Below are 24,650 nucleotides of genomic sequence, written 5' to 3' on the forward strand. Positions count from 1 at the left end.
AAGCACTGGCATTAATGCCCTTCTAGCTTGCAAATATACAAAAACACTTGTTCAAATAATGTACATCCAGGCTGTTCTTAAAAATATCCAAACTTGTAGTTGCTTTAATGTAATTTGGTAGTCTGTTCCATGTGTAAGCTACTCTGTCAGAGAACCAATTAGTACACTTCTGTAGAATCTTCTACATAGGTTGTCTGATGGTTCTCTAGTACTTTTTGATAGCCCTAAACATTCCCAGAGGTAGTTGTCTCTAAAGGGTCTATATTACATTATCGAATGTTCAAAACTTCGAATCTGATATGGTCGACACCATATAATCAAAGTCTTGATGCATTGAAAATGTAATAAAACACAACAACCTACAAAAACAAATCATGTAAACATTTTAAGCAGGGGGGCATGCCCCCGTGTACCCCCCATGTGGGGGGCTTCATCCTCCACACCCCCGCTACTTAAATATACTAACTCTGAGCTCGCACTACAGTGCAGAAAAGTGAGATCTTCCCTTTCCGCTCTGTACGGGGATCTCTGTTAAAAGATTTGAAGTTTCAAGACTTCGATCATATGGTGTCAACCATATCAGATTCAAAGTTTTGAAACTTCAGTCTTCTGATATAGACCCGTGTCTAAATGCCCTGTGTACCTGAATAAGATCTCCTCTTAGATGTTTGTAAGAAACACTGTAAAAGTTTAGATGTTTTAGTCTTATTATTCATAATAACTTAAATTTTCACATCCATCGATGCCCTTGGTATATTTCCGCTGTACTCTTTCCAGTTTACTCATGCTTGTTTTCTTATAGGGTTTCCATATTGTTATTCCATACTCAAGTTTGGGTCTAATGTAACAAACAATGACGTCATCATTTTTGATTTCTTACACTTTATACATCTTTGTATACAACCTATAGTTCTATACCGATCATTAACCTATTGGTTGATATGATTAGAAAAACTTATAGCTGGATCTACCAGTATACCCAGGTTTTTAAATAGTTTCCATCACTGTATGCTGTATTAAATATTCACCTTTCAGTTCGTCTCCCAAATCTCATATGTTTAGTTTTTGATGTATTTATCAGCATATTATTTTCCTGTGCCAAAATGGTCAATTTAGTCAAGTTATTTTGCAGACATGCCTTATTTGTAACACATGTAATCATTTTACCCAATTTCAGGTCGCCTGCGTGTAGACTGTAGAACACCTCAGATGAAAAAGTTAGGTCTGAAAGATACAATCTAAACAAGTAAGGGCCTGGTACAGAGCCCTGTGGGACACCCTGACTATAACTAAGGATTTCACCTGTCCAGTTGCTGTATGATACTTGCCATGTCCTATTTGTAAGCCATACAGCTATCCATTTTATCAAGAGTACATCAATATCTAGTTGTTCTAATTTATTGATCAGTGTTTTGTGTATGACCCTGTCAGATGCTGAAGTTAAATCTATATAAATTATATCACAGCACAATTTTTCATTCATAACTGTTATTATATTGTTATAGAACATCATGTTACAGATGGTAATAGATCTGTTTTCAACATATGCATGCTGATATATGGTTTCAAGTCCCAACCTATCCAATTCTGACAATAACTTATCTAATATTACCTTCTCCATTATTTTTCCACAACATGAAAGTAGACTTTATCTATCTGATCTGGGTTTGTCATACTCCCCTTTCCCATAAAGACAGGTTTAATAAGCACATGTCTCTAATCTTGAGGAATCTTCCCATATTGATACGACCTAGTAAGTAATAGATATAATGGAACCATAAGTTCTTGCTGAATTGTTCTCGAGTCATTGTTACTAATTCTGTCTCCTCCCTGTGCTTTGTTTAGATTCAGTTTACACAGTTCTTTTTCAATATTATCTAATTTGATTCCAGTATCTGAGGTTACCTGGATGTCACTAGGACAGCTTATCACCCCTTTTGTGGAGCCAAACTTTTTTGCATAAGGATTTTGTAAATGTATCTATAATCTGTTGTGTCTGAGAATAAATTTTAGAATCTGCACACAATCAATTTGTATGTCTTTACTCCTTCCACATCTTATGTGTCTATAAAAAGGTTTCCTATTACATTTAATGTCTTTATATAAATTTCTTCAAAATTTTCTTGATCTTGTCTCACATTATGCTTAATCTGTTTGTCCAGCTTGTTTATTTCAGTTTTCAAAGCTGTAGTTCGACCTCTCTTCCATTTCTTATATTTTTTTGTCTTTCACCTTAATCAGATATCTTGTTTTTATGGAAATATAATTATGGAAATATATTGTATGCCTAGATCCTGATGTTAAACATTTTTTTGCACTCAAGCAATTTATCTTTCAAAACTTTCCACATTCCATTTGCAGTTTTTCCACTGAATACCTCACTCCATTTAGTTTTACATAGTGACTGTTCTGCTTCCATATAGTCTGTAACTAACCTTCTGTGCATTGGTTTAGATTTCAGTTTGGCAGAATTATCTAGCAACAAATTAACCTTTATAACCCCATGATCATTGCACATCAACGGTGGTAAAACTTGACTTGAAGTAAGAGTAATTTCTTTAGGAACACAAATAATGTCTAGTATATTCCGTCCCCTAGTAGGTTTATTTACAATTTAAAGCAATTGTTGTTCCTGAATATACTTTGTGAATAATTTACTTACTAATGTTGTTGAATCAATATTGTTCCAGTCTGCTTCTGGTAAATTTAAGTCCCCAGCTAATATTATTTTTCCCTCCTGTGTTTCATGCAAGAAATGTATGAATTCCTCTAGGTCATCTGCACTTGACTCTGGTGGTCTATACACTTCAACAATTGTTATATGTTCTGGGGTTTTCTTTATTGTCGCAGTTACATGGTCTGTAGTATTGGTGTTAACATTGAATATGTAATAATCACAGGTCTCATAACTATCTTTAATCCCTATTATAACACCTCCACCTAATTTTTTCTTGGAATATCTGTTACAGTAAAAACATTTACACCATGACAGAACTGGTTTCCAGTCATTGTTCTTTAACCGTGTTTCACAAAAAATAACATCAGTCTTGTGGGAACGAAGCAAATTTTCCAATAAAAAGTTTATTATTAATGCTCCTAGCATTAACAACCATCAGATGCATTAAATGTTGCTGTGAACTGTTAAATTTTCGACCTAGTAAAAATCCTGCGTAGTTTTTGTCAAATATTGCAAAATATCTGCTGAAAAATTCTCTTCCCTAATCTTGAGAAATGCACGCCATCCTGTCTGAACACGTGTGCCCAAAACTAGGCTTGGATGCTCTACACTTTTGCATTGTGTAAAACAGGGCATTTTTCCATGTAGGTATTTACCCCCAAAAATCTTTTCATTCACGGTGACCTGACTATCCTTTCTGTAAGAGATTTTTGAAAAATCCAAAAGATAAAAAAGAGAGAGCACCACGGCAAAAGCAGGTAATACATACAAGTAAAATATTTATTAAGTAAGCGCTTTCACGTCTCGATGGACGCTTCCTCAGACTTTAATGTGTTACAACTCAAAAAATGCAGTTTATATATGCAACAATAGAATCAATTTCATAGTCAATTAATTGTATCTCTTAAAGAGATAGAAACCTCATTCAATCAATATTTCAAGTAAAGACAAAAGAAAATCTTTTGTGCATGTATAGTTCTGTTCAAATAAATTATTTCAAATTAAAAATCAAAAAATATACATGTATATTAAATATGAAACTGTTAAAAATCATTTATAAAATATATATAACATATAAACAAACACACACACATATATACATATACACATATAGTATATAACATAAACCAACTTTTTAAGTCATAAAGACCTTAAAAACAATTCATGAAGACAGCACTTTTAAAATTATCAGTGCATTAATGGCCTCTCAGCCAAAAACGGTTTCAACGTTACTTTATCATTGAGACCAAACCCCTTATCTACTTGCATCTTAATTATCCATCTGATTTCTCTTTGTTCTGTCTGATTTTTAAAATTGCCTAGCCTACACGTACGATGTACTATCTCTAACACTAAAAACGGAAATCTATGGGTAGTGCCATGCTGTAGAATATGTCTGGCTACAGCATTTCCTTCATCTTCCTTGTTTATAGCATAAATATGCTCTGTAAGGTGAGAGAACCAGAGAAACAGAAGGATGTGCCTGCTTTCCCGTTTTTCCGCTACCTATAAAACAATAGCAAACAAAACAGCAAATACGCTCACAAAGCAAGGGAAGGGAAAGAAGGAAGAACAACCATCAAAGACACATTAAACGTTGCTGTGAACTGTTAAATTTTTGACCTAGCAAAATTCTGCCTAGTTTTTGTCAAATATTGCAAAATATCTGCTGCAAAAATTCTCTTCCCTGATCTTGACAAATGCACGCCATCCTGCCTGAACACGTGTGCCCAAAACTAGACTTGGATACTCTACACATTCCCATTGTGTAAAACAGGGCATTTTTCCATGTAGGTATTTACCCCCAAAAATCTTTTCAGTCACGGTGACCTGACTGTCCTTTCTGTAAGTGATTTTTGAAAAATACATCCTAACACCAGTACAAGCTATGCTATCTAAGAGGGCTGTCAGTTCCCTACTAACAGTTAGAGAATCCTTGTGGATGAGATAATTTGTACCGACATGAATAAAAACAGCTCTGTACTTCATCTCACATCTTCTGTTTTTGCTTCTGGCAATCATAACACTATTCTATGTTCATTATCTTCTCTGCAGATATAAGTATCAGTTCCTTTAATAATTGAATCTCCAATTAGAGGAATATCTTTGCTGACCAGCTCTGAAGAATCTTCAACTTCTAATGCAATAGTATCTGCTCTATCAATTGTTATGAAGGATAGATCTTCATCACTATTAGTCTTATTAATCCCACTGTTTTCATTGTGTATCAAATTCTCATCCAGATGGTATTATAAATCCACAGCTTGAGCCATGTAGTAAACATCTGTTTTTCTCTTCTTTTTTTTTCTTTCAGTAATGTTCTTCAATCCTTCCACATTCAATTTTGATTTCTTACTTTTAACCTGCTCTTTGCCTCTTTTTTTCTACCTCCTCTTTTGGAAAACTGTTGGCTTTTTCTGTAGACTGAGGATTTTCTGATGGAAAAATATTATCATTCCCTATAACCTGTGTGTTACATAACAAAGCAGTGCCCTTTTTATTACACATTCGCTTTACTTTGCAGACATTAATCAGTTTCTTTTTCTTCCTTGTTATTTGCTGTGAACTTCTTCTTTCTTTTCTTTTTTATAGCTGAATACTTGCATCCAGAATTCCAAAGTTGTCAGGGGCATTGTCTTGTTTCATAGGGGTTGACTGATCTTTACAAACAATAGATACATCATTCCCTAAACATGTTCTATTTGTTCTTTGCCTAACATTATTTATCTCACCAGTCCAGTCATTAATATATGTAACAACAGTTCTCCAAGCTGTACCAATTGCAGAAGTGCAATCATCATCATTAAGTCTAGATTTACTTCTAACAATGGTAAGCAAGTCATCCAACTTGACATGAGGAGCACAGATCACCAGTGTTATCAGCTGTTACCTTTAAATTTGCATAGCTTTTATTACACTGTACAAGATATTTGTGCATTAGCAAATTATTGATTGCATACTCATTTAAGGAATTCATATTCAGCTTCAAATGAATGAAATATTGCAAAAGAAAAGAATAATCAAAATCGGTAACCACAGAATTCAAAGAGAACTTAAATCGACTTCTGTGAGAAAAATTCCCCAAGCAATATACAGCTAATTACTAAAGTAAGTACAATAAAGTTGTTCTGACTGTACAAGTTCTGCAAGCCAGACAAAAGCTGTAATTCCTTTGCATCGCATAAAGTAGCTTCTGCTCACTATCACTCGCAGTAGCACTTCTTTTTAACAGTAAAGATCAGTAAATCACAAACCAAGGTAGGATTGTTTAGATATGCTCTGGATTTTCATTTCTGCAGTCTGTGTGAAGTTGTAGCTGTCTAGGTCCCTTGGGATGGCTAGAGCTTGTCTGTCTAAAACCTATCCCTTTCTAACAACCAACAATTAAATTAAAGGTAATACAACAAAATATGAATCAAAATAAATCTTGCTAACAAGATATCCCTTCCTACCTGCAAACCGTGAAAAGCAGTGATAACAAATAAAAGTATAAATTCAAGTAAAACTTCTCTTGCCAATCAGCTCCACAGTAAATTGCAAACCAAGATAGGATTGTTTATATATGCTCAGGATTTCCCTCTCTGCACTTTGTGTGAATTTATAGCTGTCTAGGCCCCTTGGGATGGCTACAGCTTGCCGGTCTAAAACGTACCCCTTTCTAACAACCAACAACGAAATTAAAGGTAAAACAACAAAATATGAATCTAAGTAAATCTTGTTAACAGGCTATCTCTTCCTATCTACAAACAGTGAAAAACAGTAACAATTAAAATATAAATTCAAATAAAACTTCTCTTACCAGTGAACTCCACAATAAATCACAAGCCAAGGTAGGATTGTTTAGATATTCTTGCATTCTATGAGATTCGGAAACTAATGGTATACAGAGGAAGATGGCCCACAGAGTTGGTTTTCATTCCCTTCCCACCAAAAAGGTTGTAGAATGCATGCAGTATACCAGGGCAGTCATTATGTGAAGTATAATCCTTGTTATATGCATTTAGAATCATTGCTGTGTTCATGAGCACCCTGATACCGTGGCCTCTCTACTTATCCAGATCCGTCTGCCCACCTGTCAGACCAAAAATCATTGGTTCTGTATAGACTGGGAAGGTGAGTGAGTGCATCTTCCACTGTGGTCACAAAGATGTTAAACTATCCTTTTCAGATGATTTGCTTTGAGTGCAGTTTATTAGAACGAATAAAGCTTTCTATAGAGAAAGTGCTTGACAGTGATGTGAAAGAATGAGTTAAGGCTTAGTTGTCCACACTGTCTACTTTGTGCAAGCTGATGGCCTAAGAGACATGCAGTGTAGTGGATGGCTGTACCTTCCCCATTTATAAATGGTGCAAGTGTTCATAGGTTCATAGGTAGATACTAGGCTATCTGCCCTAGGGCATTTATAAGCCTAGCCAGAGTGTATTTGGCTTCTGCCTCCCTATTAGATTAGCCTACTGTGCCTCTGTAAAGTAGGTCACAGAAGGTACCCTTTAAGATTAGTTTACTGTGCCTCTGTCTAGCAGGGACACAGAAGAGATCCCAGGGGTGAATTTGCGATTTCCCATCCATGCGTCCAGATTTCGCTTGAAGAGGGTCAGCGAGGGGCTATGTCTAACATGAATTGGGATTGTATTCCAGAGTGAGGGGAGCCTCTGGGAAATGAATCTGTCCCTCCAGCATGTCCTATTTATTTTTGTGCTGAGGTTTAAGTCCCTGGAGCATGTAGTTCTAAGGGACTTGGATTTTTTGAGGTGGAGCATGTCCAGTAATTCTGGGTTTGACATGGCTTTGTACGTCAGGCGTAGATCGCCTCTGAGTAGGCAGTAAGCAACTGAATAGAGCTGGAGTTTCTTTAGTTGAGCTGCATAGGACATCTGTTTGTAGCCCATGATCCTCTTGGTGAGGTACTTTTGGGGTCTTTCCATTTGCTGCAGGTATCGGGTAAGGTACATACCAAGAGGGGCATTGTATTCAATTATGGGCCTGATGAGTGACGAGTAGAGGGGCACAATGACCTCCCTTGATCTAGATGCAAACCCTTTCGTGATAAGGTGGGCTATATAGAAGGTCTTTCTAACCACTTTGGCAACGTGATTATCAAAGGAGAGATTACTGTCTACGTTGGTCCCCAAATCTCTAATTACTTCTTCCGTACTTAATGGATTACCACTTATGTGGTAATTTGTGGGTACCTTGTTTTTCCCAAAGGGGATGACTATGCACTTTTTAGCATTTAGCTTGAGGCCGTGGTACTGGCACCAAGCATCCGTCTCTGTGAGACCCTTTTGGAGGATGCTTGTGTCAGCTGGAGAGTTGATTATGGCCCCCAGTTTGCAGTCATCTGCGAACTTTGTCAGCCATAATCCCCCCGTGTTAGCCTGAACCTCAGAGAAGTATAGACCGAACAAGAGAAGTCCCAGAACTGAGCCCTGTGGGATGCCACTTGTAACTGGTTTGGATTTGAACATGGCACCTGTGATTCTGACCATGTGGCTTCTATCCCTGAGCCAGTTTGCAACCCATCTTGTGATATAGGGGTTGATATTTAAGCTGGTAAGCTTATTTATGATGCCCGAGTGGGGTATTGTGTCGAAGGCTTTTGCGAGGTCCAGGTAGGCTGTGTGGACTACCTTGCCCTCATCTATGGCTTTGGTAACTGTTTCAAAGAAATCAACTAGGTTTAATAGGCAAGATCTGCCCTTAACAAAGCCGAATTGGGTAGGGTCTAGTGTCTGGAGGCTCCAAATGTCTTTGTTTATGAGTTCCATGATAATACACTCCATAGCTTTACAGACCAGACTAGTCAGGCTTATGGGGTGATAGTTCCCGGGGTCCGTTGTGGCACCACCTTTGTGGAGTGGGACCACTGTAGCTGTACGCCATTCTTTGGGTACATATCTTGTAGTAAGGCTAAGTTTGAACAGTGACTTAATGTGAGGGTTCAGTTCTTCTTGGAGCTCGTGTAAGACACAGCCTGGGACACCGTCTGGTCCCATAGATGCTGTGTTTTTTGCTTTGGAGAGGGCAGCTTTCACCTGTGCATCTGTGATGTCAGGGAGGTTGCATTCAGTTGGGATAGGCATTTGCTCCTTTGGGGGAAGGGGAGAAGTTTGCGCTGAATCTGTCTGCCAGGATGTTGGCTATGTTTGTAGGTTTGGTATATTTTGTACCGTTATGCAACAATTCAGAGCATATCTGGGAGTTTCCAGCCATATTACTGACATAACTAAAGAAGGCCTTGTGATTATCTTTAGTGTCTAGGGCAATTTTTCTTTCGAAACTGGCCTTTGATGATTTTATGAGGGATTGAAGTTTCTTGCTAATACTGATCAGAGATGCCTTCCCTTTTTGGGATTTTGCTCTGTCATGTAGTAGCTTCCTTTTTCTGTTGTATAGCTTATTTATGGCCGGGGTCCACCAGACAGGTCTCCTGTTTTTGGAGGAGTGAGTCTTGGTTTTATTTGGGATAGCACGATCCATGCATTCCTGCAAGTGCTCATAGAATGCATTTGTAAAGGATTCTGCGGATTGGGCTGTATTATCCTCTGGCCCGGGGGCTTTGAAGGATTCCACCTCAGTCTTGAGAAGTGCAAAGTTGGCTTTTGAGAAATTCTTTACAGTGATTTCCTTGGCTGGGGGTGGGGATGGGATATGGATGTCCAGGGAAATTTGTTTATGGTCTGATCTTACCAATGAGGGGTTTACCTCTGGTGTGGAACATAGAGTCCCCATGTTGGTGATGACCAGGTCCAATATGTTGTTCCCTCTTGTGGGAGTGGTGACCAGTTGTTCCATCGCGTTAGAGTTTATAAATTCAAGGAACTGTTGCGTGAGGGTGTTTGGGCTTGAGTAGTTTTCCCAGTCAATGTTTGGGTAGTTGAAGTCACCCAATAACATAATGTTTGGAGGGACCTTCATATTCTCCAGTGTTCTCAGGAATGCCAAGTGGGGTTCCTGTAATAGGGAGGGTGTTCTGTAGCAGGCTACAAACTGAAAGGCAGTTTTGCCCACTGTTAGTTGCACATGGATGGTTTCCGTTGCTTCGTGCAGTGCCACTAACCTGGTGGTGTAGGTATCTTTGATGAATATAGATACTTCTCCTCCTTTTGTGCTTCGGTCCGAGTTTTGGGGCCAAAACGCATGGTATGAGTTATAACCTGGTAGTGCTGGGGTGCTCTCAGGAGCCTTGAACCAGGTTTCTGTTACTGCACAGACATCGATTTTCTCCATACTTAGGAGAGCCTCGAGTGTGTGCATCTTGAGGTTTAGACTTCTGGCATTGAGTAGCATTACCTTTAGTTTTTTTATCCTTGGATTGTCTGTGGAGGTGGGTTTGTCCTTTGAGCCTTCCCTAAAAAAGGCACTATGGGGGTGGCAAGAGCCTTGGCCAGTATACGAAAGCCTAAGGGTGACAGGTGTAAGCCGTCCCTAGCGAAGCAATGTGGCTTGTCGAGCATGTCATCCCAGGCTGACAGACACTGGATCCCCTTTGAATGACACCAATACTTTAGCCAATTGTTGAAACTGATCATTTTGTCTTTATACTGTGGCATCGTTCTTGGTGAGGGCAAGATGCTACTCAAGGTCAGGGTCATACCAGCCTGGGCTACATGATCAGAGAGCTCCTCTATGTCTCTTTTCATGTAGTCCAGGGAGGTACGTCTCAGGTCATTCACACCAGCATGGACAATGATGGAGTCATACTTGTACTTGCTTTGGAGTGACCTGAGTGCTTGCATTGTGGCAGATCCTGGCACCCGACAGGCAGCTTGTAGTGACCTTCTCCTTGTTCAGTCTGGTGAGCGGGACATCAGTGTGCCAGACAATAGAGTCCCCTATAACAAGTGTATTTGGTGTGTTGTTTGGCCTTAAGGGCTGTGACTGTGAGGCACACTGATTTTGTGAGATATGTGATTCATGGGTATTGTTGAGGGGTGGCTGTTGCTTGGATATCTGCTTAGGAGGTCTTTGCTGTTTAGGCAGATTTTTATTTAGAGCCTCCAAGTATGTTTTTGTGTGTTTATGTGTTGGGTATGCAGATGCAATAGGTCTGTGTGAGACTGGACTTGTGTTGCGGGTGGTTACCTTTTCTTCCTGACTGACTGTGCCAGTCTTGGGTTGAGAGAGCTCTGCCTCCAGTTTGGCTGTGTAACTGCATCTCTGACATGTATTAGAGTTTGTTGGAAGAGGGAGAGGGTTGTGTGTGTACATAAGGCAATTGTAACATTGCCTCAAAATTCCCAGATTCACCAGCTGGACTGGAGAGTAACCCTGAAACTGACCCTTGGACATACCAGATTAGTATAGGGAACTGTTTTTTTACTGATCAGATTAGGGAAGGGAACTGATTTTTCACTTTATCAGGAAGGACCAATCGGGAGCCTAATACTTATGAGAAGTCAAGGAGGGTGTAGTACTTTAGTTAGTGTTTCCTTATAAGAGCTGAACAAGTGCAGGGCTTTAGAAAGAGAATAGAGTGATTTTTGAACAGTTCTAAGGGAAAAAGTGAAGAGCAAACTTTGTGGAGCCTTGAATAGTTTAAACCTGTTTAGGCGGCGCTGCCTGACGCTGCTCAGTGTGCAAAACCGCGCAAAAAGAGAGTTGTAGGGCTTTAAGAGAGCAAGATCAAGGAGTTTAGAATTGACCCAAAATGGCCAATAAAACTACAGCTTCTAGGCAGTAACCACTCCTACAGGGACAGGCAGGCTGTTCAGTGTTAACCACTGCCACTGGTGAACACAGAGACTTCCCTTTAGCCCAAGCAAGCACAGACTTGCCCTTTAAGGGCCCCTTGTATTTTGATCAGAAATTCATGAGCACTGTGATGGTTGTGAAATTTCAAAACCATTAATGATCTTTCACACGGGCCCACAGGAGATGGCAAACACCATGGTTCAGCTGAACCCAGAAGAATCTCTTTGCAGTCTGGCACTTACCCAGAGACTAAAATCATGTTCTGTCATCCGCTAGTTAACAGATGCTTAATGAAGAAAGGTTCTTTACCCTACTGCGCAAAGTACTAAAACTGGGAGAATGACACATATTTAATAAAGGAGAGTAGGACAGGTTTTAACTCTGTAGTTCATTTTTTTTTAACAAGAAACATCTTTATTAAATTGTCATGTATGACATAGGCAATCTTACATTTATATAAATGAAACATCATATCAAACTAATTTTAGTTATAAACATTATACATCACAAACCATATTGACATAAATGTAGTTGCAAACATACATCACTTATAATCTATCCAGTCATTTTCAGTCAAACATTACATAGATCATTCAAATCCTGCCTTCTTTTAAACTTCGTTCCTCCTCTGCATTTATTGTTCCTACAATTCCCATTTTTTGTGTGTAATTTTCTTGTACACTTTTCTAAAGATCCCAATTCCAGCTGTTTTATTTCTGTTATTATATTCATTACTTGTAGTAAATTTCGACTTTGATTTCCATTTTCTAGTAATTGCTTTTTGGCAGCCAGTATAATTAGACTCAGCAAGGACTTACTATGTCTAGGCAATTCTGATTCTGTATCATAGCTCAAAAAAATAATTTCCTTAGTTATACCAGTCTGCTCACCCAGTATCTCTGACATAGCAGTCTGCAGGGAATCTTTAAAGTCTGCCAACTCATTATACTCCCAGAAAATATGTCCCCAATTACTTCTTTCTTTCCTCTCTCTCCCATCTAGAATTTGCTGTTTACTTGAGGAAAAATTCTTTGGGAGTCTGCTTTGGCTATAAAAATAGCTATGTAAACACTTCCAAGCAAAGATCCTAAATCTTCTAGATTTTGTTACGTTTGGGAGACCTACATATATTATCCATTGTTTCTTTGTGAATTGCTTATCCAGTCTCTCTTCCTAACCCTTTCTAACCTCCTCTGATTCTTATAGTTTTCATGCAGTATTTTATATGTTGTACTAATTATTCCTTTTTAACAGCAGCTTCTGTTCTAAATTGTACTGAAAGCTGTACCAGTGCTGGTCTTTTGCTTATGATTCCCCTATGTGATTCTCTTTGCCTGTTCTCTGATGTCAGTCTTTTATAGGGAAGGCAATCTCTAACCTGCAGGCTAAGTGGCGCAGTGGTGCAGCGGTTAATGCTGTCACCTCACAGCAAGAGGTTCTCCGGTTCGATTCCCGGCTGGGGTGCCTTCTCTGTGTAGTTTGTATGTTCTCCCTGCGTTCGCGTGGGTTTCACCCGGGTACTCCGGTTTCCTCCCACATTCTAAAGACATGCTTCTGGAGCATTTCTCCCCGGGCCTCCGCTGAAAACAGGATCTGTGGAACCTAGTCGGACTTTCCCGGTCAACAAATGTTAAATAAAATAAAATAAATAAAATAAATTATTGTATTGCTTTGCTTCTTGGTTTACTTTAGTTGATTAGCTACTGTTTGGACAGTCTCTGCACAGAAAAGTACCAGCTTTTTGTGCTCTGAATGTGTAGATTTTATTTGGCTCTTTATGGCAAAGTAACTAGTCTGTGTTTTACATGTTACAACAAAATGTACAATATTATGATAATGCAGTTGTTTCCAGCCTGCTTGTTTGAAAAGATATACGTTATTGTGATGCTTGCATAAGTATTTGTATCCCTTCAAAACTGGTTTCAACTGTAGTGTATCTTTTGTGGATTGATGGATGCTTGAAGGGCTTTACTGCATGCTGTCCCATTTTTCAGTTTACTTTCCTGTCTGCCATGTTAACTGTTATGGCCATTGTTGGAAAAGCCTTGCATTCTGGCTTAGAGTTTACTGGCATGTAAGTATTTTGTAATAGTCTTGGATTTTCTTTGGACATGGAACTACAGAAGTGCAGGACAGACTGCAATACTGTGCTTATTCATTTTATTGCTTTAATTCTAATCTTGTTCTATGTTTTTCCAGTGCTATTGTTTTGGATCGTCTTCAAGATATGTCTGATGTTTTGGACAGTCTGTAGTTTTATTTAAAAAGAATTATCATCTCTGTCATAGCATGCAATTTGCCGTAATTTTTCTTCTGTTATTCACTTAAATTGTATTCTTTGTCATGTTTGAGTACTTAAGCCTTTAAACTGACTTGAATATAAACTTATGTTACTTTACCCCTAAAATGGACAATCTGCATTTAATGTGCTTATCTGGTAAGCTGTTGCCTTTAAGGGGTCCTCAGAGATGCTAGGAACTTGTGCAGTGATTGTTGTAGGTTAACTTGATAATTGCTACTTTGAGAGCATACCCTCATTGCATATTTCTGTTTTGGAGGTAGGGGTCAAAGGAGTCAGTGATGGACAGGAACAGTTTTCTTTGCATCATTAAAACAGTGTCACATGACTTTATTTTTTAGATATGTCTTGTGAGCCCTGTCATTTTTATGCATATATAAATATAAGTAGCAAAGCACATTTTAAATGCCTTTGAAGGTTTTGAAATTCCATTTAGTTTGCAAGTTACTTGCAAATTTCTTCTAGCTGCTACTTTTTGAATTGAGAGATGGGGAATATCTGTTTTTCTCCAGTTTCTGGAAATGTCTGTTTCTTTACAGTGAACATTAAAAATGGTAAAAGATGTGTATGACCTCATATACAATGATTGTTGTCTTTCTAGAGCTGACAATTTCACAGTATGTGTGGAAACTGTTACAGCCTGGGCCTGGGGTCCCCTGAGCGTGTGGACAGTGATTGCATTTCTGAAGAACTGGCCACAGCGTTATGTTTTGCAGCTGATTGTCTCTCTAGGTAAGTAATTTGTAAATACTGTTAGGCTAGTGATTTGCTAGAGTAGCAATTTTAATCTCAGAAGCAATGTTATCAGTTTGTGATATTCTGATTTTATGTGTAGGTTGGCGCCATGTGCTATTTCTGTACTCTTGTTTCTAAAGGTTTTATGGACTACATCTACCTTGCTTGACAAAAATACACTGTATGTGTTGAATGATGCCATTTACAGACAGCAAAATTGTAATTTCAGGATATGTGTTACTTCTAGGATGAAAGTATGCTAATGGGGAAATCTTATCAAAAACTTATTTGAATCTTTGAACAGAGAATTCAGTGCTACCAACTCCTCATTTTCTTACTGGAGTAGCCCTGTTCTTAGTGTCTGCACTGGGCTGGTCCTTGTATTCTCTTTAGGGTCATCAGCTTATTTTCCTGTTTTTTTTTTTTTTTTATATATATACAAATACTTCACAGGGAGATATTTATAAGAGACTACTGCAGGTTCACTGCTGGGCATAAATATAAATTGCTACCAGCTGTAGCTTGCTTACCTACAAGCAGAGCAGATAATGAGACTGAAATGGCTGGGTTGTTTGTTCATGGCTTCTTTAGATAGACTAGTCATTGTAGGAAAACATAGATGAAGTTTAACCACTACATGTGGCTTGTGAGGTCACTACGGAAACATTTGTGCTGCAGAGAAAGTGTTTTGAGAGAAGTTCCTTCCGAAGCAACAGTCCTAAAACTTTTTAGATGGAATTAGTCATTCATTAAGGGTATACTTCCCCATCTTACCTGACCATAGCATGACAGATCTGGTTTGTCCAGTAAACTCTGCAGTTGGTTTTACTATTAGACATGATGTGGACAGGTGCACTTCCCTGCAATAATGATAGTTTCAAAGTATCCCCTCCGTCACATTCCACTTTCTATATTTCGCTTGCTGACTTTGATGTTTCAAGGTTAAGAAGCTTGTTAATAAAACTGTAGAAACTGCTTTGCTAGGCGAAGATTGGTTTCCAGAAGATCTTAGATTAATGGCCACTACCATGGCCTGCCCAAGGAAAGTCAAATACTGTTATTCATACCTTTTTCACAGTGGATGAGATTCCAACATCACTAATAATTTCCACATAACTTCCTTGCTTGCAGGCACTTCTAGCAACATTATTTCAGAAGGTTGTGCATATCCATCTCATTGGACATTTAGACCAGTTCGGACTTCACACAAAAAAGCATTATAGGGTTTACAGAAGGATCTGGTACATTGCTTTCAGGCTAACTGATCACCTACTTACTGGTCATATCAGTAAAGGCATGGTGATAAGGCCATTTTTATGGCACTGTCAGAAGCACTTGAATATGGTGAGTTTATACAGTTCTAATGCCTTGGTTGCTATATGGATCTGAAATTCTAACTTGTACCGCTTAGGAGGCTTTCATTTTCACTGAGCTGTTTTGCAGTACGATGACAACTGATTATGCAAGATAAATGCAGCAATGTACTGTGTGGGCTTTTGTGTTTTTGACATGACAATGTCTGCTGTACTCTCATTTGAGCTTTGCATGCAAGCTAATTTCTGACAGCTCTTTCAGTGAGGTGGATAGTCTTGTAAACATGCGTTATTCATTATAAGGATCGTCATTGCAGGGAAATTGTAATATAAGTGAAGGTAAGTTGCAGGCAGGTAAAGTGTGGTTCTCTCTCTTTACATTGTGGCCATCAGCAGGAAGTCTGATGGTGCAGGTGATGCTCTTTTGCCATCTTCCATTTTTTTTTAACACTGAAGGCGAATGCTACTTTTATTTATAACCTGCCTTTCATTTTCCAGACAAAAAGCTGATGTTAAGTAACTCTATATTGTTTTATCCTAATTTGGGGTTACCACACCATATGTTGTCTTTTACCAAAAAAGACACTGACTCTCTTTTTTAAAGCATCAACAGAATTTACACTTCTGATGACATGTAGGCCATTCCATGTTGGGACCATTCTTTCCATCAGGTCATTCAGCTTCTTATTGCTGTTTGTAAGACACATGATCAAATTCCGCTGAAGTCCATGCAGATTTTGAAAGGTGTTACAGTAGGCAGACAAAGATCAATAAATATTCAACCTTGAAGGCATTCAGGATTAAGACCAGATCTCTCCATCACCTCTGTAGCTCATCAGTCACTTGACAGGCTTAGATCTTGGAGTGGTAATTTCAGTCCTTTGTCATCTTTAGAGAGACATATTTCCTGTAAAGATAACCATTTAAGGAGTTTGCCCTGTCTATTGGAGGACCATAATTAGATTTCTGTGAGCATTGTACCAATTGTAATAACAATACTCTAGGTACTTGGAGTCCTAAGCCTTTTGTTCCACACCAGGAATTGCTTGTTTTGTCAGCTGGGTCATTCTTACTAGTTTGGCTGGTGGTGGTGGTAAAAGATTAAGAAAGTGAGAACAATGCTGGAAATCCAAGCAGCGATTTCACCTTATGTTGAGCACATTGGTGTGATTGTTATCAATGAGCTTTCAGTCCCTTGTTGGGGGTGTCTGAATAGCTGGAGCATCAAAATTGAGGATAATAATCCTTTGACCAGGAGTCAGATGCAATAATTGCCACTTTTTGGAATGTTAATCCATGTTAAAATTAGGTAGAGCTTTAAAGTATTTTAAGCATCCCATTTATTGGTAAATATAAAGTGGTACAATACAAATGAAACACTTGTTCACCATAATCATTTGAAGAATTATAGAATTATAATTTATAATTTTACCTTCTGGGATCTTACCTTTGCAGTTACAATGTTGCAATATAACCGAAGATCTACCAAGTGCACTTGTTGCCCTTCGATGTAAAATGGATGTTCCTGTCAAATAGGTGGGAGGTTACATGCTTAAGTGAGCAGCCTTCAAGGTATAGAGTAGCCTACACAGTATTTATGAGAGAAAAACTTTTTTGTTGATCTGAGTAGATTAAATGAAGCAGTTAAAACCATGGTTTGTAGACAAAGTGACCAAAAAGCCCTTGAGTGAAAGCATCTGTTTTCTTTCTCTTCAGTTAGGCAGATAAGCGCTATAATTCTTCAAATGATTATGGTGAATAAGTGTTTCCTTTGCATTGTACCACTTTATATTTACCAATAAATGGGATGCTTAAAACACTTTAAATCTCAACCTAATTTTAAAGTGGACTAACAGGAAAAGTGACAGCTATTGCCTCGGACCCCTGCTCAACGGATTATTACCCTCAACAGTGGAGGAAATGGAAAAGCCATCTGTGAAGGAAACTTTTCTTACTAGATAGGAGTAGGTGGATGTCCAGATTATTACTGTGAGCAGGATTACTTTTCTTGCATTTGAGACGGTGAGGCTTGCTTCTTTCCACCCCAACACGGGAGGAAACTAGTTATTCCCACTGCATTTCTATCAGCTCAACTTATAAAAAAAAAATCTGTACAAAAGAAGTGATAACAGGTGATGAGCCCAGCCTGTTTCTAGTGTCAGGGAAACATAGTATTAAGAGACAACACTCTTTAACATTTAAGAGGAAACTGTTAACATTAACAGATCATATATTGTGTGACCTTTAGCATTTATAGTACCCTCCCATCAGTCTTCCTTAGCAAATGGAAGTGTTGTGTCAGTAGTGCCCACTGAGCTACAAGTGTTTTAGATATCAGTTTGGAGGAACACATCTGAAATCTGAAATTGTGATCTTTTTTTGCAAATTTTATCCGGCATGGCTGGCATTACCCCATCTCTCCCAATTACGGTTAATTTTAATTGGACTCTTGGAACTTTCTAAGAAATGCTTGCAATTGCATAGATATGTAGCAACTTTTTAGGACAGTATGCATCAGCTTTCCATGAGGTTTAGATGTTTTGCTTCTAGTTTAGGATGGCATAATTCTAATGAAGGTCACAATATTAGCATTAATCTTATCTTGGATTGAAAATAGGACATTTTAAATGAATGACACAGAGTAGAAGTGCATATGATTGCACTCTGTGCCTTGCATCTTTCAAATAGTGAATTTGTGCCTAACCTTTTGTAGATTTAATAGAATCTCACAAAACTGGCAGGGCCTGTAATGTACATTTTTTATGCATTCTGCTCTGCTTTACAAATAGCAAAATAAATTGCTCGTACATAACCTCAATCATGTGAAATTGCCTGCAAAAGTACATTGGTAACAACTGTGGCAACAGGTAAGCATATCTGATATATAATTTAAATCCTTGGATGTGAGCCCAGGGGCAAGGAGTCCTCTTAACTAGTGACCCAAAAGGGATGGGTGGACTTGATTAATTAAAAACAAGGTCTTCCTCAGAATCTGAATAATGAGGGAGTAGACTTCCTCTTTTTTCACTTTTTCATCTCAATAGTTAGTTATCAGACTTACGTGGTGCAATGCCAGGGTCTTCTGTCATCCTGAAATACCTTGATAATACTCATCTTTTGTTTGATTTTATGCAGTAGTAAGTATAGCTGTGCCAAGTCAACCATTCCCTTTGGGTCACTGATTGAGGATTTCTCGTCCCTGAGCTCACACCTAAGGATTTAACTTTTTGTAATAACTTTCAATGCTCTGTGAGATCATCTTAAATGAGGAGTAAGGGAATGAGGGAGCCCTCAGTTATGTGTGACATTGTTGGATGTGGGTCAACTCACACCATCGGCTTTTCCTCCAATAACAGAAGGTTTTTGAGGATGCACTTAATCATGTCTCATTGGAGTCTGACTGTCAGTTCCCTGCCCTGTTTAAAAAATTGGAAGCTGCAAGGAGGTCTTTGCTGGTGACTGGGAAGGAGAGCAGAATCATGAATAGATTCAGGAAGAAAAGATGCCTGAAGCAGCAGAAAAGTACATTAACAGTTATCACACCTATATGATGCATGACCAAAGGACACCTGCAAACAGAAAATGAAATTGCCTAGAACATTTTAGATTTTCCTCTCTCCTCTGAGGAGAAGAAATTAAGTTATCTTAACCACTAAAGTTGGCAAAGACACATGATCATTTGTTTCTTTGAATAGTTGTTCACGGGCTGCTTTGCAGTGGTGTCTTATGATGACAAATCTTGATGTGTGTGCAGCCCATTTTTTACGTGCAAGACCAACTCCTCAGTGTAGCATTTCATGAAAATCTGTTCGGTGTTCTCTGAAAAAATTCTCAAGAAACAGAGGAGAACAACAAAACTATCTATTCTGCTAAATAGTTGTCTGCACTCATAATGCAAAGATACTCTTGAAACGACCTTTAAAGGCTGTAACTTTTCTGTAGGGAAGCAGGCTGTTTGAGCAGTTGTATATGTGGAGGCATACACCTAAAGAAGCATTCGTCCTGGAAGGAAAGGAAAGCAGAGTCTCACTAGCAGCAGAGATACAGATGGAGGGACAGGTCCTCCAACAGTAACATTCAGAATAGTGCTGATTGACTTTTAAAACCATTATCTACCCAATACACAGTACCACTGCAAAGAAGATTTTTCTTCCTAACTGTAGATAAGTAGGTATGGGAGGTGATGTCTTTCAACCTCTTTTTCCTTTAGGGGCTCAGCTGCAATGTGCCTCGCCAACCAGAGAACAGCTACTGGGCTATCAGACAATTCAAAACGTTCTCTTGGCAGAAACTACTCTTTACTCTTCCTGATAACCAGCAATGATGATTGTTGGAGACCTTTTTGTCCTTATCAAATTTGAGCACATTTGTAACACTTAAAGAAATTCTGAGTGACACTGCAAGCCTTGCCCCATTTGTTACTAAACAATGCTTTCTTAGTTATATACAAAGTACCCTTGAAGTCTAAGGTATCCCAATCCACAAAGCTCATGGAAAGTTTTTCAGTTTCAGAGTGGAGAGCCCCATTGTTACTTTACCTCCTTGCCGTTATACCTTTTTGTTTGCAGCTGTAATGTTTACAGAGCACATGGCACCAGTAGTGCTGTCCTATGAATAAATGAAGCGCATATTTACCCTTATCTGGAAAACTGTCGTATCCAGGTCATCTCAGTTATAGAAATGCATTGGACCCTTTGTAGTCTGCTCCCATAGTCACGGAATCTCACAAATCCTGCAGATGTGTAGTCTAAGTAGGGTCCTGTTTGCAAAGGAAGACTTTATCCAGATATTGAAGAAACATTGCTGAAGGCATGGCTGTAGTCTGTCTCATTTGCTGTTCTGTTTCTGAAACCCAGACTAGTTGACAAAAGCACAGTGGCTCGTAGACTGTGGAACCAAAATTGCAATCCAGGAAACATATACCCTATCTTTATTCTGTTCCATAGGGAAGTAGTTTCTGTGGTTCTACAACTAGATCTAGTGAAATGTAGGGATTCAACCCCACCCAGAGTCATACTAGAGCATATCAACAGATGTGTCAGACTGTTTGAGGAGCCCAGTATTGGCTACTTCAAGTTCAAGGCCTGTAGTCAGAGAAAAAGAAATACAAGTCCATTTACATGAAAGACATTGTGGCTGGATAGCTGGTCATCTTAGCTGTTTAAGCATTAAGAGTTGTGGTGCCTGCACTTCTATGTAGAAAGCACCCTGGCTATCAAAAGCTACAATCCCTTTCATACATTTCAATCCCCCCTCGGCTCAGGATAAAACAAAGGGAGGAGGTGTTTCAATGTTTGTAAAGGACAAGTACACTGCTAGACTGGTCCAGCAACATAACTCACTTGAGCTACTCCATGCCCAACTAACCATAGATGCAGCCCCTGGTTATATCCTTGGCAGCTACAGATCCCCTAACATGAGTCTGGAAAACCACATCTCTTACCTAAACCTACTGGAGTCTGTTGACATTCAGCCTAACACCATACTTATGCGTGACTTCAACTACCCCTCCATAAACCGTGAGACTTATATGACCCATAATTCACTTGCTCAGAGGTTTTTGTACTTCGTCAATGCAGTGCCTTGGAGCAACTAGCTAGCTCCCCAACTGGAGGTACAAATACCTTAGACTTAGTACTCATGAACATGGGAAGGTGCTGCTCCCTCCAGTGCATTAACTCCTCCCTGGTAAGATCTGACCGCAAATTGATCTCCTTTAGTATTGAAACTAATCTAGAGCCACCAACATGCTCCAAACTTTGCCAAGGGCAATTACCTCAAACTACGTGACAGCTTATTAAACTTCCAAGCCCCTCCGAACCCAGTTGACACTGATGCCTACTGTGAGCTGTACACAAAAGCATTGTACAGCCACATTCATAGCTGTGTAGAGGAGATGGTACCTATCAGAGTCAAACCTATGATTACTGGCAAAAATAAACAACCCTGGTGGACTGCAAGCATAAATGGGCTATTCAACAAAAGGAAAAAAATCCTCTTCAAAGACCAGAAGGAACAGACAAATAAGTGCAAAAAGACACTCACCAGTCTAAACAAACAAATTAGAAAGCTGGCCAAATCTGTCAAAGCAAACTATGAGGCAAAGATAACATCCCAGTTGAAATACAACCATAAAGCTTTTTTTAATTATGTTTGTAACCTTAGGGGAAGTGCTCAACAATGTGCTGAGTTAATCATGAGTGGCAACATGTACACCCAGCCTAAAACTGTAGCAAACCTGCTGACTGACAAGTTCAGTTCAAACCCCTCCCACTTCACCTCTTACCACACCCATAGAAATACTTGCAACCATCCCCCTACCAGTCATTATGAGGGAACAGTGCCTTACTGTGCTCAAAAAATCCAAAACCACAGCCTCCATGGGTCCCGACAACATTCTAGGATACTTCTTAAATAGCTTAAAACAGAATCTGTCAGGGCCACTAAAAACCCTGTTTAACCTCTTTCTCCAAATGGGCTTTGCCCCAGAGGAATAGAGGACTGCAACAGTTGTCCCTCTGCACAAAGTGGGATCATTGACCCAGGGAACTATTGACTCATAGGCTTGACCAGTCTTATCTGCAAAGCTATGGAGAGAATTATTATGGACGTGATCAGTAATGGCATAGAACTCTCAAAAAACTGGACCAGACCCAAATTGAATTTGTGAAAGGTAGGTCTTGTCAGATCAATCTGGTGTATTTTTTCGAGAAAGTCACCAGGGCCATGGATGAGGGTGAAATGGTACACACTGCTTGTCTAGACCTAACCAAACCTTTTGACACAGTCCACCACTTGGGGATTATAGATAAACCTACTGAGTTAGGCATAAACCCCTACTTCATCAGATGGATAGCCAACAGGATCACTGACATGTCACATGTCCGAATAGGTGAATCTACATCTGATAAGAAACCTGTTACTAGCGGTGTCCCGCGGGGCTCAGCGTTGGGACCCCTTCTGTTTGGTATATACTTTTCTGAAGTGAAAGCCAATGTTGGGAGGCCTCTGGTTCACCAAGTTCATTGCTCCCAGCTCACATTTGTCAGTCATTGAATCCACAAATGATGTTCACATCCTACAAACAGGCCTAAAAATGACAAACGACAGTTGCCAAAAACCATGGTCTGACTGACTGCTAAAATCACATAATCGTGCCCTTCAGTAAATCAGATATCCCTGCAAATTATAATATTGATTACACACTCCTAAAAGTTGACCCAGTGGTGGGGGACCTAGGAACACAGATAGTAACCTAAACTTTGACCACCAGGTAGCTACAGTAGTGAGGAAATCCTTCCCCTTCAACTTAAAGTAAAGGCATGGCATCAAGATCAAAGGAAGTCATAGTGCCATTGTACTCGGTGCTCATCAGGCCCATAAATGAGCACAGTGCTTCCTTCTGCATGTGACTAACCAGCCACGTACCTCTGCGGCCGCTCCAGTTGGTGTTTCTCATTAAAACAATATAAAGCATAAGACACATGTAATATGCAGACCAGCTAAAGGCCCTATTCCTTTACTCTGTATCATATCGTTTATTGAGAGGGACTTGTGACTGATCTACATGGCATTCTCTGATCCAGCCCTGATGAAAATGTGACATATGCGCAAGAAAAATTATACAAGGGTAACTCATTTCATGGACCTAAACCTTATTTGTGACTCTTAACAGAACTTGCTGGAAGGAACAAAGCATGTCTCTCACTCTCTTCAAAAAGAATTTGGATAGGTTCATAGGTTCACAGGCGGCTGTTGGCCCTAGGGCCTATACAAGTCTAGCCATAAGAATTCCCTGGCTATTTCTTCCCACAGTATTTACTTCCCTGGACCTCTGTCTAGCAGGGCGACTGACTTGATCCCCGGGGTAAATTTCCTATCTCCCATCCAGTCGTCAAGGTTCCTTTTGAAGAGGGCCAAGGAGGCGCTCTGCTTGACATGTATGGGCAGTCTATTCCAGAGTATGGGTTGTCTCTGGGTCAGGAACCTATCCCTCCAGCATGTTTTGTTCATTGTGATGACAAAGGTTTAGGTCCCTGGAGCGTGTGGCTCTGATGGATTGGGATTTCTTTAAGTGTAGCATATCCAACAGCTCTGGGTTTGACATGGCCTTGTATGTTAAGCAGAGATCACCTCTGAGTAGATGATATGCGACAGAGTATAGCTGAAGATTTTTTAGTCGGTTAGCATAGGGCATCTGCTTTAGGCCCGTGATTCTTTCAGTGAGGGGTTTCTGCTGCCTTTCCAGTTGTTGCAGATGTCTTGTAAGGTACATAACCAAATGGGGCGTTATACTCTATGATGGGTCTAATGAGGGATGAATACAGTGGGACAATGACCTCCTTTTTTCTGGATGAAAAGCCCTTAGTGATGAGGTGTGCCACATAGAAGGATTTACTGACTGTTGTGGCAATGTGGTTACCGAAGATGAGACCACTGTCCACCTGTGTTCCTAAGTCTCTTATCACACTTTCGGTATTTAGTGTACTGCCGCCTATGTGGTAATTCATGAGTACATGTTTTTTTCCCAAAGGAGATAACTATACACTTCTTGGCATTAAGCTTGAGCCCATGGCTATGGCACAAAGCATTTGTTTCTGTAAGGCCCTTTTGTAGAATATCCACATCATTTGGGGATTCAGTAATGGCGCCCAGTTTGCAGTCATCTGTGAACTTTGTTAGCCAGAGTCCCTCACTGTTGGCCTGTACTTCAGAATTGAACCCTGAGGTACTCCACTTGTCACTTGTCTGGAGCTGGATTTGGAGTCTGCTACTTTTACAGTGTGGGTTTTGTCAGTAAACCAGTTGGCAACCCATCGAGTGATGTAGGGATTTATGCCCAGCTTAGTAAGTCTATGATTCCAGAGTGGGGGATGGTGTTGAAGGCATTGTCGAGGTCCAGATAGGCTGTGTGGACTGCCTTGTCCTCAT

General features: G+C 39.5%; 1 protein-coding gene across 2 annotated transcripts in view; it reads left to right on the forward strand.

The window, feature by feature from the left end:
- The window catches only part of LOC122809086 (EBP cholestenol delta-isomerase), a 100,098-nt gene that overhangs the window by 52,162 nt on the left and 23,286 nt on the right, over positions 1–24,650 (forward strand). For both annotated transcript variants that reach the window (XM_044080312.1, XM_044080311.1), the window contains exon 4: positions 14,273–14,403. In XM_044080312.1, coding sequence (XP_043936247.1) covers positions 14,273–14,403 — 131 coding nt within the window. The remainder of the gene's footprint in view (positions 1–14,272; positions 14,404–24,650) is intronic.

This window comes from Protopterus annectens, chromosome 8.part0 (assembly GCF_019279795.1).
Source record: "Protopterus annectens isolate FY-2018-M chromosome 8.part0, PAN1.0, whole genome shotgun sequence".
In the NCBI taxonomy this organism is placed as follows: Eukaryota; Metazoa; Chordata; order Ceratodontiformes; family Protopteridae; genus Protopterus; species Protopterus annectens.